General features: G+C 38.7%; 2 protein-coding genes across 3 annotated transcripts; both read right to left on the bottom strand.

The window, feature by feature from the left end:
* Positions 1–412: 412 nt before the first annotated feature.
* On the bottom strand, positions 413–10,036 carry LOC123967858 (myelin-associated glycoprotein). 2 transcript variants are annotated; one of them, XM_046044172.1, is made up of 22 exons: positions 8,178–10,036; positions 8,025–8,088; positions 7,559–7,942; positions 7,178–7,465; positions 6,795–7,091; positions 6,132–6,509; positions 5,745–6,032; positions 5,365–5,655; positions 5,214–5,258; positions 4,778–5,116; positions 4,374–4,670; positions 4,147–4,258; positions 3,944–3,991; positions 2,562–2,588; positions 2,402–2,446; positions 2,288–2,314; positions 2,164–2,211; positions 2,051–2,077; positions 1,017–1,055; positions 855–920; positions 730–751; positions 413–586 (listed from the first exon to the last, which is right to left on the bottom strand). In XM_046044172.1, exons 2-22 carry the CDS (start codon positions 8,065–8,067, stop codon positions 581–583), a joined length of 3,117 nt encoding a protein of 1,038 aa, XP_045900128.1. In that variant the 5' UTR covers positions 8,068–8,088; positions 8,178–10,036; the 3' UTR covers positions 413–580. The 2 variants fall into 2 exon arrangements, with proteins under 2 accessions (XP_045900128.1, XP_045900130.1); XM_046044174.1 differs by lacking the exons at positions 7,178–7,465; positions 7,559–7,942; positions 8,025–8,088; positions 8,178–10,036 and having other exon boundaries at positions 6,802–6,922.
* Positions 10,037–10,170: 134 nt separating this feature from the next.
* On the bottom strand, positions 10,171–13,689 carry LOC123967875 (myelin-associated glycoprotein-like). Its single transcript, XM_046044209.1, has 13 exons — positions 13,549–13,689; positions 12,993–13,064; positions 12,476–12,868; positions 12,076–12,375; positions 11,847–11,946; positions 11,648–11,683; positions 11,514–11,546; positions 11,346–11,387; positions 11,139–11,165; positions 10,891–10,923; positions 10,741–10,812; positions 10,582–10,609; positions 10,171–10,485 (listed from the first exon to the last, which is right to left on the bottom strand). The coding sequence occupies exons 2-13, from the start codon at positions 13,036–13,038 to the stop codon at positions 10,423–10,425; spliced, it is 1,173 nt and encodes a 390-aa protein (XP_045900165.1). The 5' UTR covers positions 13,039–13,064; positions 13,549–13,689; the 3' UTR covers positions 10,171–10,422.
* Positions 13,690–14,075: the final 386 nt, after the last annotated feature.

The raw sequence follows: 14,075 nt of genomic DNA, 5'->3' as shown, positions 1-14,075 counted from the left end.
TGAAGGGGGCACTTACAGCCTGTGGATACCCTAAATGGACCTTTGTGAAAACAGCCACAAGATCCAAGAAGAACAAAACTACAGGGGACGAGGAAAAGGAGGTCAAACGCAACAACATTGTGATTCCATACGTGTCTGGAGTATCAGAGAAACTCACACACATTAGGATGAGACAAGAAGGGGGGGAGAAAAGGGGGTCCAGATTGGCTGTTTGTGTGTGCGGAATAAACTGCAGGAGAAGAATCAGCTTAGTCCTGGGTTTGGTTACCATGGCAACTTCATAATTCATCAGAGATTTTGAAGAGAGTTGTCTCTCTGGAAAGTGTCCCAGTTGGCACTTAAATGGTCCCATGTGGCAAAAGCAATGTCTAAAAGCTGGGAAAGTTAGTTTTTAATGTTATTTCAAACTCTTTCGGTTCTTCCTGTGAAGCACCAGCGTCCGTACTTTCTTCCCCCCTCTGGCTGGGTGAGGTTCAGCTTTTGGTCAGGCAGCATCTCTGCCTTTTTGGGTCAACAACTCACCTCCTTTATGGATATAATAGTTTGTGAGGTCACTGTTCCTCTGGTCATTACATACCCACTAGAACTGTAAAGATAAAATACATTTTAAAAGGTTGTTCTAAAATCTGTGATGATGTTATTGGTTTAATGTCTTTTTCTTAATGGTTAGTTGTAAAACACGAGATAACCTTTGATTTGGGCATTACCACTCATCACAGCACTACTCACCTCATGCCTCTGTCTCCGGTTACTAGATCAAACAGAAATATAAACAGAAGCGTATAATTAATGCCCAAACTAAATATAAAACAATGGAACATCATTTAAGGAACATCTGTGTTAGTAAAACTCACTCCTTCGGGGATGGAAAGCGTTGTTTGGAGATTTGATTGCCACAGGTTACAGTGTGAGTGTTGTTTCTTTAGGAGGAATAGGGAATTACAGAATGTCAGTTTTTGGCTGTGCCTGCTATTACGGGTTTGTGATGTTGTAGAGGAACATTCAGAAACACTTACAAATAGCCAACACTGACGTCTGCAGTATTGCCTTGGTGTCTGCAAGGGTAATAAAAAATGTATTTATATTCATTGATATTTTCAAATGATGCATATATTATTTCTTCCTGTGTCTATGAAGATTCTCAGTCATCCAGGTCATAGTTATCCAACGAAGGTTAAAATCAAGGGCAACTGGACTTGGTTGAAGATACTGGAAGACGTTTCGTCCCTCATCCAAAGGACTTCTCTGAAGAATTCTGACTGACAACTTTGTGATTCCGTATGTGTCTGGAGTATCAGAGAAACTCAGGAGGATTTTCAACAAACATAACATCCCTGTGTTTTTTAAACCCAAGAACACACTAAGACAGATGCTGGTACACCCCAAAGACCACACACCCAAACACAAGAAAAGCAATCTAGTGTATGTGGTCCAATGCAGTGAGGAATGCACAGACCTGTATATTGGGGAGACTAAACAACCACTACACAAACGCATGGCTCAACACAGAAGGGCCAACTCCTCAGGTCAGGACTCTGCAGTCTACTTACATCTGAAGACAGAGGACACTCGTTTGAGGACCACCAGGTGCACATTTTAGACAGAGAAGATGGATGGTTTGAAAGAGGTGTCAAGGAAGCCATCTACACCAGGGTTGAGAAGACGTCATTGAACAGGTCTACGCCACGACTTATCCCCCACTTACAATGCTGTCCTTTCATCACTTCCCAGGAAACTCAACAAACGTAACCTATTGGTCTCAGGTGAAGATACCAACGATGGTCGTTCAGTCTTGGCCACAGGTAGTCTTAACGACTGTAACGACTGTCGTCACAGCAACGAGGAACACTAACGAACCAGCGGTATCGATGACCCGGGCCAACGACCCCACTGAGGTTAAATAGCTGAGTTTCCCTGCCAGTCAGTCAGAACTGAAGAAGTCCTTTGGATGAGGGACAAAACGTCTTCCAGTATCTTCAACCAAGTCCAGTTGCCCTTGATTTTAACCTTCGTTGGATATTTCTACCTGTGCTAAAATTGAAAATGGTACCTTGACAATCTGTTCCAGAATGACCTCCTATAAGAATAACATCAATAAATATTAAAGTGTTAGATACAAACAGTGAGAGTGGTCTAAAACCAGCAGTACTGAAAGACACCTACTTTGGTCTCCTCTCATTTTGCCACCCGACGCGCCCATCGTCTGCTCTACTGGAAAGGGTAAAAATGGATGTAAGACACTTCATCTTGGGATTAAAGGTGAGTGTTTTCTCTTTGGTGTTCTTACCGAGAAATTCTGTTCCAAAAGGACATCCTGTAATGTAAAGCCCAATGTTACTCCTTGTCAGGATAGGTCTACAGTATTTGTTCAATTTTTAAAACAAGCATTTTGCTGACGTACCGTTTTTCAGGCCTTGGAGGTCTCTCCCTGTCTTCAGGGTATCTCCTGAACATTTCCATGAAAATAAATTATTTAAAATAGATTAAAAGGCTGTACATAGCTCCTCTGTTATTTTATCCTGCATGATATGAGATATGGGGCAATTTTTAACAGAGCTTACCTGGAAAATCTATCCCATAGTGATCTCCTGTGAGTGAGGTTTGAATCGCAGAGACAAAGATTTACTTTTTGGTGGAAGTACTGGATGCATGGTGACAAATAAGATACCAATTGGAATCGGCTGTTTCATATATGCTTCACAATCATTGGCTCATACTGTGTGGATGTTTACTAACTTCAGGTCATATACGTGCTTACAGTGCAATCATGATCTAACTTTTCTCACAATTACTCTGCTGATAAGACAAAGCTCCCTCCATATCAGACCTCCTTCTTATGTGTCGGTTTTGGTATTGTTGATATAGAGGTTCAGTGTGTGAGTTTTAGTGGCATAGTGGTGAGGGTTGCAAATTGCAACCAGCGGCTCACAGTACATTCACATGCTCCTCATATGGTCCCATTTCCCAAGTAGTGAAGTTGTTTTTCCGACTTCAGTGTGTGTTCATGTGCTCTTAACAATCAACATGGATGCTACAACAAAGATGTGTTGGATTATTCATTACCAGAGCATATAAACAACACACAGACATCTAGTTCACTCTAGTTCACAGCTGTTATAACCATATTACAAATTACATGTTTGCAAAATATGTACAATGCAATAAGTCGTTTTATACAAGTCAAAGTTTAGTAAAGTTCTTGTCCCATGTACACTTTATTTCTCTTTTTGCAATAAAGATTTTAGGAGGAAAAAATTATTCTGATTATTCCGACACTACATGAATGCACCATCAGTTACCGCACACCCCTCCATTTCCAAGCATGCAGAAGAAGCTACGGTGGCCCGCATGTATTATTTACATTTACAAGCACGGTGGCTGTATACATGTATAATACACGCCTCCATTTGTCCAAATTTCTCTTCTTTTCTTACTTCTAATAAACCACTCGACAACTATTACTACTAACATTACTTCTTATTATTATTCTTAATGAGTACATATTCAATGTACTGATGAAATGCGCTCTGTAGAGAAGTTTGTTCATTCCGGCTACAAACTGGTGGCACAAAATGCCGATGTCCTGTAATGTAGATAGAAATGGCTCATTCAAAGGTAATAAAAACATTTAAACACCACTAAAAACATAGTTATGTATGTTATCTTGTATTGTCAATACATCCTTCTAAATATTACACACTGAACCTTCAACTAAGACTTTATATTAATAATTTTGTTCGGCCAGCATAATCCTCAAGGCTCCTTTTGTTCTATTAGACCTCTTTCAAAGAACAGAGCCTTTGCTGCCTAATGTGCGTACAATTATAATTTGTTATGAAAGGTAATTTCATTGACGTACGTGTTCTTGACTTTAATCTAGTCATCAATTGTGTCATCAGTTATGTCATCAATGTCCATTATGCATTTAGGTTGACCAGCATACCTTTTCTCTGGTCGAGGTGGTGGTCTCAGCGAGTCATCAGAACGCTTCCTGTTGGTTGGGGGAAAAAATGCCATAAGAACATTTGCTAATAAATGTTGACATTTTACATTCTACAATAGACACCTAATAGTATCAATAGTAATTGATATTACACACCCACAGTATTGACACATTTTGGATTGATTTGATTGGATTTACTCTACCTTTTCCTGTAGATGACCCCTCCAAACACTGCAGCCAGGATGATTACAATGAGGAGAGCTGAGACTGGAATGATCACTGGGAGAGAGCTTCTTAACTGGTACATCAGTGATCCTGGTGATGTAGGAACATTTACGGCTCATGCTAATGTTTTAGGTAAAATACACAACCCAATATTTAATATAAAAACAGAAAATAAATAGAGAACAGATAAATATTGTGTTCTAACCCTTCACAGTCAGCTTGACTGTGTTAGCTTGTTGCTTTCCACGCCAGGAGATGGAAGTGCAGGTCAGGTTTCTGTCCCCATCTCCTCCAGAGGCCATGAAAGTGATAGTGGAGGAGGTCTCCCAGATGCCCCGCTGCGTCCAGGAGTGCCTGACCTCACTGGTGAGGTTAGGGACACTCCATGAGAACTCTGGAGGATGTGATGGACATGTGTGCGTCACAGAACATGAGACAGTAATCGTTGAGCCAGCATCAACTTCTGTTGGAACTTGGGTCATCACCGGTTTTTCTGGGGAAGCTGAGCAGGTAAAACACAAAGCAGTGTATTTTCGTTGATTAGAAAGCAAACAGGTTACATAGCTTTGCACATTTAAATAAGATGAAGAGTAAGTATTGATTCCAGACCTTTCATAACAATAAAAACACAGCTGTTGTTGAATCTGTATTTGTCATTTCCTTTCTCTGCATAGAAACAAAAAGGCCCGTTGTCAAAGGGCTTGATGTCATCAATCTCTAATGAGCAGTTTCCCTCATGCAGTTCTCCTAAAATTCTGGTGCGGTCTTTGAAATGGTCAAGTACTTGGCTCCGGGCGTTATGATAGACAATGCCCCCAGTTTTTTTGGACCAGATGCCACGTGTGAGAGGCTCATCTTCCTGGTACTGGAAGCTGCAGGGAATCACCACACAGGAGCGGGTCAGGGCCCTGAATCTGAAAGGAACGTCAGCCGCCAGAACGTAGGACACTGTGAAGAGTGAAACAAGCCATGATGGGATGCCTATAGAAATCAGTCCATTTATGGCAGCAACATGAGTTTTGAGGAAACTGAGCAAAACACCTACTGTCATTTTCATGTGGATCTATTTCTTCAAGTGGTTTGTTATATTCTAGAAGAAAAGTACAGCAAGGAATAATCAATTAAATCTTCTTTAAATGTATAGAGCAAATGTTTGCCATTTTGGGACACATTATTTTACGCATTTTGGAACTCACTTTTTATATGAAGAGTTGCAGAGTCTGAGGTCTCCCCAGTAGTGAACTGAGCGGTGCAGGTCAAAGATTTACCGTCATCCCCAAGAGAGCCAATAAAGGTCAGATTTGACACTGTAGTATAGGTATTGCTGGAACTCTCGTTGGTGTGTAATGAACTCTGCATGTCTTCGTAGTTCCACAGAATAGTTGGTTTATTTTTCTTGCACTTGTAGGAAACAGAACAAATGACACTCTTGGCCACACCCTCTATTGCCTCGCCTGGCTTCTCAATCGTGATTCTTTCATATGGGCCTGAACAGAAAAATGAAAGTCAGGCTTCAATCCAAACAGTAGCATTTTCATTTTAATTCAAAAAACCCATGGTCTCACATTGTACTCACATTCAACATTCAGCCTGAGCTCACTTGTGGCTTCCTGACCACCATGGTAGCGAACAGTACACTTCACACTCTGGTCCTCTTCTTTTACAAACCAGCTTTGCTCTACTGTCCTTTCCCAAATCCCATCAGATACCAGAGTATCCATAATGCTGTCTGTTCCAGATATACCACTTAGAGTCAGGGTGGGGGGAGCAGAGATACATGTGTGGCGCACATTGCAGGACACTCTGCCCTGCTCTCCCACCCTGGGAACACCCATGATGCTAAGCTGCGGTTCCTGTGCACGGTCTATAAAATCAAAGCAAATATCGTCATTTGGAGAATAGATTTTTTGGGAATTTGGATTCAATTGATAAAAAGGGGGAATAAATGTGTCCAGATGCTTACCTGAGACAATGAGTTCAGAGGTTTTTTCATAAAATGTGGAATCTAAGGTGTGGAAGGAGGTAATATCATTCTTGTCTACCCATGGGTAAAGTCTGTCCTGGTTGTGCGACATTTCCAGCCTCTCGATCTTGAGACTACAATTCCCTTCCTCCACAGATCCAATCAAGCTGGTTATACCTCTAAACTTACTAATAACAGTCTGTCTTTGGTCAAATACAGGAGGGTATTCATTGTTCTTGAACAAGTACCATATAACTCGGAGGTCAGCAGGCTGGGAGGTACTGTAGTTAAAACTGCAAGGAATGATGATACATGAGCCTCTCATGCCTGTGGTGCTGCGAGGGGTGGTGAAGGACCAACCACGATTAAGCATATTTCCTGCAAAAACAAGAAACATTTGAATCAAATATTTTGATCAACCAGGAGTTCACAACCTTTCTGACTTGCAGGGCAAGAAGTATACGGTGGCTTTTCAAAGTTGTGGGCCAGAAAATCTAAATAATGAGCTTAAAGAAGCTAAAAAGCCCGATGGACCTGAGGGAACTACAAGCAACATCATCTACTACACACAGTAGTTTTATCCATTGTTCATCTAAAAATACTGATCATAGCTTCTTTAATGTCGACATGAGTTACACTCAGATTATTATTATTTCTACTCACTCTTTACCCGTAGGGTGATGCTCACTGTCTGCCTCTCACCCCCAGTGAATCGTGCAGAGCATGTCAGAGATTTTCCATGATCCCTGGCTGATGCTTTGAATGTCAGTGTGGAGACAGTCCTCCACTCAGCATTTACAATCTTGTCAGTATTACTTGAGGCTGGCATGCTAACATAGTTCCATGTGAGAGTTGGTATATGTTTTGGACATGTGTATAAGGCAGTGCAGGTTACTTTGCTTTCCTGTCCCTCAAGAAACTCATTCGATGTAGGTTGGATAGTCAAAGGTGAATAGGAGCCTGAAATAAAAATGGTAAATGTTAAAATTTCTAGGTCAGCATAAAAGAAAACTGGTTTATTTCTTGCATGTCCATCATATACGTACATTCTGCATTTAAGGTTTTGGAGGCTGTTGCAGTGAGACCGCCAGAGTGTCGGACAGAGCACTCAAGAGTTTGGTGGTCATTGTCTATGTTTAATGTGGTCATCATGGTAGTTTTGGATGTGCCATCAGACATTGGGCTATGAGTTATTTTGGGGTTTTGCAGTGGAATGTTGAGACTCAGAGTGGGTGCATTAGTGGGACAGGTATGATAAACAGTGCATTGCACTGTCACGGACTGTCCAACCTTCATGTTTCCAAAGATCGTAATATCAGGTTTCTCTGGTTTTCCTTTACAAAGGAAATGTAAAGAATTAATAATGACACATGAATAAACATCAATCTAACAGTGTATTTTTTCCCAAGCTCATCATAATAACTTACCCACTACATCAATTGTTACAGTTGTATCAAAGAATCGATAGGTGCTTCTCCCAACATTCTCTGGATCTACCCAGGGGTAAATCTTTTGTCTGTGGTGAGACCAGCTCACTGAGGAGATTTGTAGACTGCATATCTTCCTGTGTTTAGAAGTCAATACACGTGTTCTTCCTTTAAATATGTCAATGACCTTATTTGAGTTCCAGTCGTCATATACTAAAGGATATCCACGACTCACATACTGGTACCAAACCACACGATGTGGATTGTGAGGTGGATACTGAATGTAGTCAAAACTGCAAGGGATGACAAGGCAGGAACCCACCAGTCCTTTGATGTTGCTTGGCATCTTTACATGCCAAGCGGTGGAACAGCAGAAAAAGTATCCTGCAAGAGGACCAATATGCAAAAGGAAATTAAAAATGAGAAAAAGAATAAATGAAAATCTAATAGTACAAAAGAGTAATACCTAAAATGCAGAAGGTTAGGAGACATCTTCGAAATCCAGACATCTTATGAATGGTACCACACAACTGAAATAAAATAAGGAAAGTGAACATAAAGTATCACCTCTAGAAAATTCAAATTTTACCATAAAACAATATTTAAAAATCTGATCTACCTTACAGTTTCAATGTTAAAGGGGCACTCATGCAATTTAGTATGCATTTCCATAAAGTTGAGGGACTCGCATAGGAGAGATTCACAGACTCACAAAGAATGCCCAAAATCAAAACAGCAGAGGGCAACATTTCATTGTCTTGTATGTTTTAAGAAAGTCTACCTTCAAGTGAATGTAGTTGGGTTGAGTATCACTACACTAAAGGTATCACCCATATCTGCTGAAAACTTATAGACTATTCAAGCAGAACAGGTTTTCTGGGGGGAACAAAAGCAGTTAGTGCAAAAAGATGCAGTAGTACACACATGTATGTTCCATAAATAGCTCAAATAACATGTGATTTCATACTGTCAGTTTTTATTAAATAGTGAAACCTAATTTTAAAAACAGTGGCAAAAATAGGCAGCAGTAACAGAGCTGAGTTGCAGACAAAAAAATGCATAAAATACATTCAGATTACATAATGAGATTTTTTCAGTCACAGAAATACCACAGATGCAAATAAGAACATAAACTGGAAGCTGTTAAAACAAACTGCATTATGTTTTTTAGAACCTGAAGTAAAGAAAAACTCTAAATTTGAAATGTTCTAAACTTTTACCAGTCAGTGTTAAAACCTCCAGAAATCTCCTGAGACAGCCTAATGCTAACGAGCAAAATGATCTCAGCCTTTTGCATGTTGTTGTCATATTTTGGATTTCTTTACCACGGGTATCATGATTTATATTTGACTCTAAATTGGAAAATGGAGACAAATATTTTTGAAACAGACAAGAGTTGTTTCCTGTACTAAAATGTCTAAACTGTCACAGATATGTAATAAAAAATTCTGACTGAAAATCAACAACTACAATATAAATTAAGCCATTATGTCACAATAGAGAGTTACATCAATCTTTGCTTACAAATGAATTTAAATTCAGTATTTGAACACATAAACTAATACTAACATACACTGTCAAATGTAAAGATTATTTTATAAAAAAAAATATTTTTTATTTTGTTACTTTTTTTTATTTCAGTCCTCTCAACATCAACAACAAAATCCAAACACAAAACAAAGGAGAGAGGCACAAGGCTACCTTCACACACATAGAAAAAAATACATATATTCTTAAAGATCTGAATGACTTACCTCCAGAGGTAAATGGTCATGAAGATATTTACCACCTTTGACAAAAGTCCCTACACGTGCTTCTTAAGAAACCTCTCCCTTATATGTGGGCGGAGTCAGAGGGTGCACTAACCACAAGATCCTGTTTTCTCTTTTTCAATAAAATCAGTTGACCTCATCAAACTGGGTTCATACATTCTGCTTTTGACCTGGGTCTAGAAACAGGAAAATCTTTTCTCGCAGTAGATGTCTTATTTACAGAAAATCATGTGTTTTTTTTGTCTGTATAGCATTTCACAGCATTTTATAAAAACTTATTGTTTCTCACGTGAACAATACTGAGTCACAGATCCAGGTTTATGTCATTTTTCTATATACGTCATTGAAATATCAAATACACCAGCACTGTATATGAGTTTATGCCAAAGCATTTGAGTGTAAATTCTATATACAATAAAAAATACGGTAATATTTATTTTTTGCCAAAAGTGAGATGAAAGAATTTATACCACTTTCATGTCTGAACTAGCAGATGTTTGGCTTAGCTCAACATAAAGACTTGAAACCGAGGGGAAACAGCTAGCCTGGCTCAGCCCATAGGTAACAAACCTGCTGAAAACTCTTAAACTTGCCAATTTACATGTTATCATTTGTTGTTAATTAGTGAGGTGCTGGTTACCGTTGAACAGAGCAAGGCTTGCTGTTTCCCTGTTTCAAGCGTTTATACCAAGCTGCTGGCTGTAACCTTATATTTAATGGGGAGAGTGGTGTTGCTCTTCTCATCTCCGCTCTCAGCTAAAGAGTGAATACACACATTTCCCATAATGTCATACTATTCCATTCAGTTCTTATCCCTCCTTGTTTTCTTTGTTTATTACCTTTGGGATCAAGTTGTTTTATTTAATTCAATCTCATAAAGGCATTTACATTTATGTTTCAGGCCAAACGATGTTGACACCATGCCCAAACACACACATACACTGGCTGAACAGACTTGCATACTTCCTGGTACTTACTAAATAATATAATAATATAATCATCAATGGTATTAATTAATAGAAATGAATATGATCATGATAATTGTTGTCTTCTTTGATCACAAATTCTCTCTTTGGAAGGAAATATTTCTTTTCAGATGTTTCCGTAGACGTTGAGGTCCTCAGTGTTAACATAATCGTCACCATCATCAAGGTCCTGTGAGAGATTTAGGCCATTATTGTCACAGATGTTGATAGTGCCAGTGTATGGTGTGTAAGTCTCGGCAATAAATTATCAGCAATTTAATAATACCTCTTTGTAATTGCAGGATTTTGGCTGGCTGAGGCCCATTAACATAAAACAGCAATAACAAGAAGACAGAGAAAAAGAATGACATAAGACATTGCAGTACTACATTATATGATATCTATATTTTTTAACTGGTGTAGTTCAAGAGGAGTAACCAAGTACCTTTTGGGGGACGGGAAACGAGCCTTTGCGAATTTCTGATCGGCACAGGATTTTGAATTATCATTATTGGGCCTGTGGATTAAGATTCACGTCACTACACAGTTGCGAAAACTAGCTACTTAACTTTTTTTTCACATTTAACAGACTTACATATGACTGGAACTCATGTCCCCTTTAGGCCTTCTGTTATAGAAAAAATATATATACTGTAATATAAATCATTAACATTTTAAAGCAGAAAATTAAACACTGTGGTGTGCTAGCTTCATTGTAACAAAAATGCACTCTCAAAGGTTATGTTTGCTAAACTGTGAAACCAGTGTGTTTGGACTGTGAAAATCAAGTGATAAAAAACTTGTGAAACTTATTAGTGGAGGATGCAACTATCAGTGGCTTACCTCGAAAATCTGCTCCAAACAGACCTTCTGCACAAAAAAGAAGAACAGAAACCATGCAAATGTTGGGAGGCATAAAAATAAAAGCGTATCTTATCTTATCAAAAACAACACAAAAAGTGCTATACTTCTGCATAAATATGCAAAGTAGGGAGAGTACAGAACTAGTCACTAAAATGACAGAAATAAGACCCTAAAAAAGCCTCTTGCCTTTGATCAGAACGAGATGGTCCTGGGCCATCAGAACGAATCCTGAAATTTTCACAGTATAAATTACACATCAATATAATTAAAGCGTCTAAGGTAACATTATTTTATTTTGCAATTACTCCACGATGAGAAAGGAAAATGAATCAAAACACATTTCTTTTTTCTCACCTGCGAGACATCCTGGACAGCCGGTTCCACATGCTAAACGTTAAGAAAATGACATGACCATATGAAACATTTTTGAAATCCTGTGAAATCAGTGTAGCACTATATGAACTTAATCAGCTTTACAACAGTTTTACCTTCCATCCTGACTTTGGAGCTCTGAAATGCGTGTCCTTGAGCAGAAAAAAAAACAATGTAGTTTTATTGAAGAGCACATACTGTACAGAAATGTGTTGAAAATGGGGATGTGTGCAGGAAAATAAATATTTATTTTCACAAATGTTATTGCTCATCTGATGTGCTGTGTCAACCAGTTAATGTCAGTGTATTACTTACTTGTATTTTTTTACCATGAAACTGCAGAAGACTCCAAAGATCACAGTGATACCAATCCCCACCACTGAGGGAATGATGATGTGGTTGTAATTTTCTTTACCTGCAAACAGGATTTATATAAGAACCCTCTCCCTTAATATTGCACAGATGTAAAAGAGACAACATCTAGTATAAAAATTTTAAAATAAAACATTCCTTAAAGTTCAACAACAGAGTGAAAAGATCTCACGTTTTACATAGAGTGTCAGTGTTGAATAGGACCTCTTCTGGCCGTAAAATTGTGATGTGCAGGTAAGCTCACTGTGGTCATCCTTCTCCTCAGGAATGAACGTCAGGATGGACTCTGCCTCCCAGTGGCCAGCATGAGTTTGTTTGTGGACCTCAATGACATCAGTTTCTGTGGTTGCCCTACTCCATGTGAGTTTAGGCACATGAGAGGGGCAGGTATGGGTGACTGAACAGGTGACAATGTAAGGACGATCTTGAATGGCTGTCTTTGGGTGAATCAGTGTAGGTTTTGGAGGTTCATCTATAAATGAAAAAAGACAGAGATAAAGTACGAGGCAAATCACTGTAACATAGAAAATCTGTATATAGATTTATGTAATCTTGAAAGGTTGGTGACATACTAAACATTGTGAACTCAACACAATCTTCAACAAAGGAGAACTTGTCAATGGTGGATGTATCACCCGGTGTCCGTGCTAGTTCAATCCGGAAACAGAAAGGGCCATTGTCATGGTCTTTAATTTCAGTTATTTCTAAGGTGCAGTTGCTAGCACTCCTTTCCTCCACCAACCGTGTGCGCCCCCTAAAGTTTTCCAGGATTAGTGTGGAATCTTCATGGTAGATGCGTTGATCTCGTTCTTTTGAACGATGCCAGATCTTTCTGAGTTTGGAGGCTGGCAGGTTCTCTTTAGGATGGGTGAATGAACAGGGTATCACAACACAGGATGAAACCAGGACGTCAAGGTGTTCTACAACAGTGGCCTTCCATTCTCCACTAAACACAGGGCTAATAGCTGAAAGAGAGAACAACAAGTGACAAAGAAAGACATTACTTCTAGGAGTTCTCTTTGATTCATTCATTAACAAGTTGTAATGAAATTTGAGATAGGAAACAAAGAGGTGACTTTATTATGTTACCTGCTAAGAGCAGACAGCATATCATCATCTTTCCCTCTTTGTCCATGCTTCAGAAGTGTTGTTGGTATATTTCTGTGTTAAAACAAAATTAAATAAAATCTAAAATTATAAACACTACCTACTACTATTACATGCAAATTACAACACAGTTGTGAAAGGGGAACTTATACTTTTTTAAAACTCATTTAAAAGCCATTTTACATAGCAAATACTGGCATTGTTATGTTATGTTGTCATATGGAATATACACAGCTGAAACACCACATAGCACCATTAGCCATCATTTCAATATTCTCAACAAAGGAAAAAATAATATCTGTCCAATATTAATTGTTATGTCTTATCTTCATTCTCATGATTATTTTTATTTTAAGTTACACACACTTTATGATGATGGTCAACCCAATAAATCTAGAATTACTAAGCTACATTATTCCTGAACCTAGCAGTATATTTACTATAATGTTTCAAAATGAAATATTCAAAGAAAATGTGAACCGGCATTCATTAGATTTATACTATAATCAGTTATAATGTACAGTTACCAGAATCTTACCTGATGAAGCCGCTGGCTGATCTGAAGTGTCTGTTCCTACTAACTATATCTCTTGACAATGATATGCGGTGTGCCTTTTTGCAGTTGAGCTGACAAAGATATGAACTCTACAGGCAACAGAAAAAACTGCAGGCCAAATTCGAAAACAATGTTGAGGCTGAAGCAGCAGAGTTAATGATGTAGAAAAGAGGGAGTGGTCTCTTAACTATGTGCATGATATTATAGTTATAGACCTCTGTTTTTGAGGGAGTTTACATCCACATCACAGGAACAGGAAACAGAATAAGGAACAGAAAGTAGCATGTCAAAAACTAAACTCATCCCTTTCTGATATGTACACTTCTTCCCTAATCATGCTCTGCCAGGCCTGTCCTGCAGCCTTCTTCACTTCTTGCTCCTTTGTGGGCTTTCAGACAGCAAGGTGCTCCAGTTTAGGCAATCGTATGGAGTGTACCAAAAGAAAGCCAGGTGTCTCTCATACTCACGTCAATGGTATCATTATAAGGAGATTAGATTAAAAAAACTAA

The sequence above is a fragment of the Micropterus dolomieu genome, linkage group LG03 (genome assembly GCF_021292245.1).
Source record: "Micropterus dolomieu isolate WLL.071019.BEF.003 ecotype Adirondacks linkage group LG03, ASM2129224v1, whole genome shotgun sequence".
In the NCBI taxonomy this organism is placed as follows: domain Eukaryota; kingdom Metazoa; phylum Chordata; class Actinopteri; order Centrarchiformes; family Centrarchidae; genus Micropterus; species Micropterus dolomieu.
Note: the sequence above shows the minus strand (reverse complement) of the source record. Positions and strands in the feature narration are given on the sequence as shown.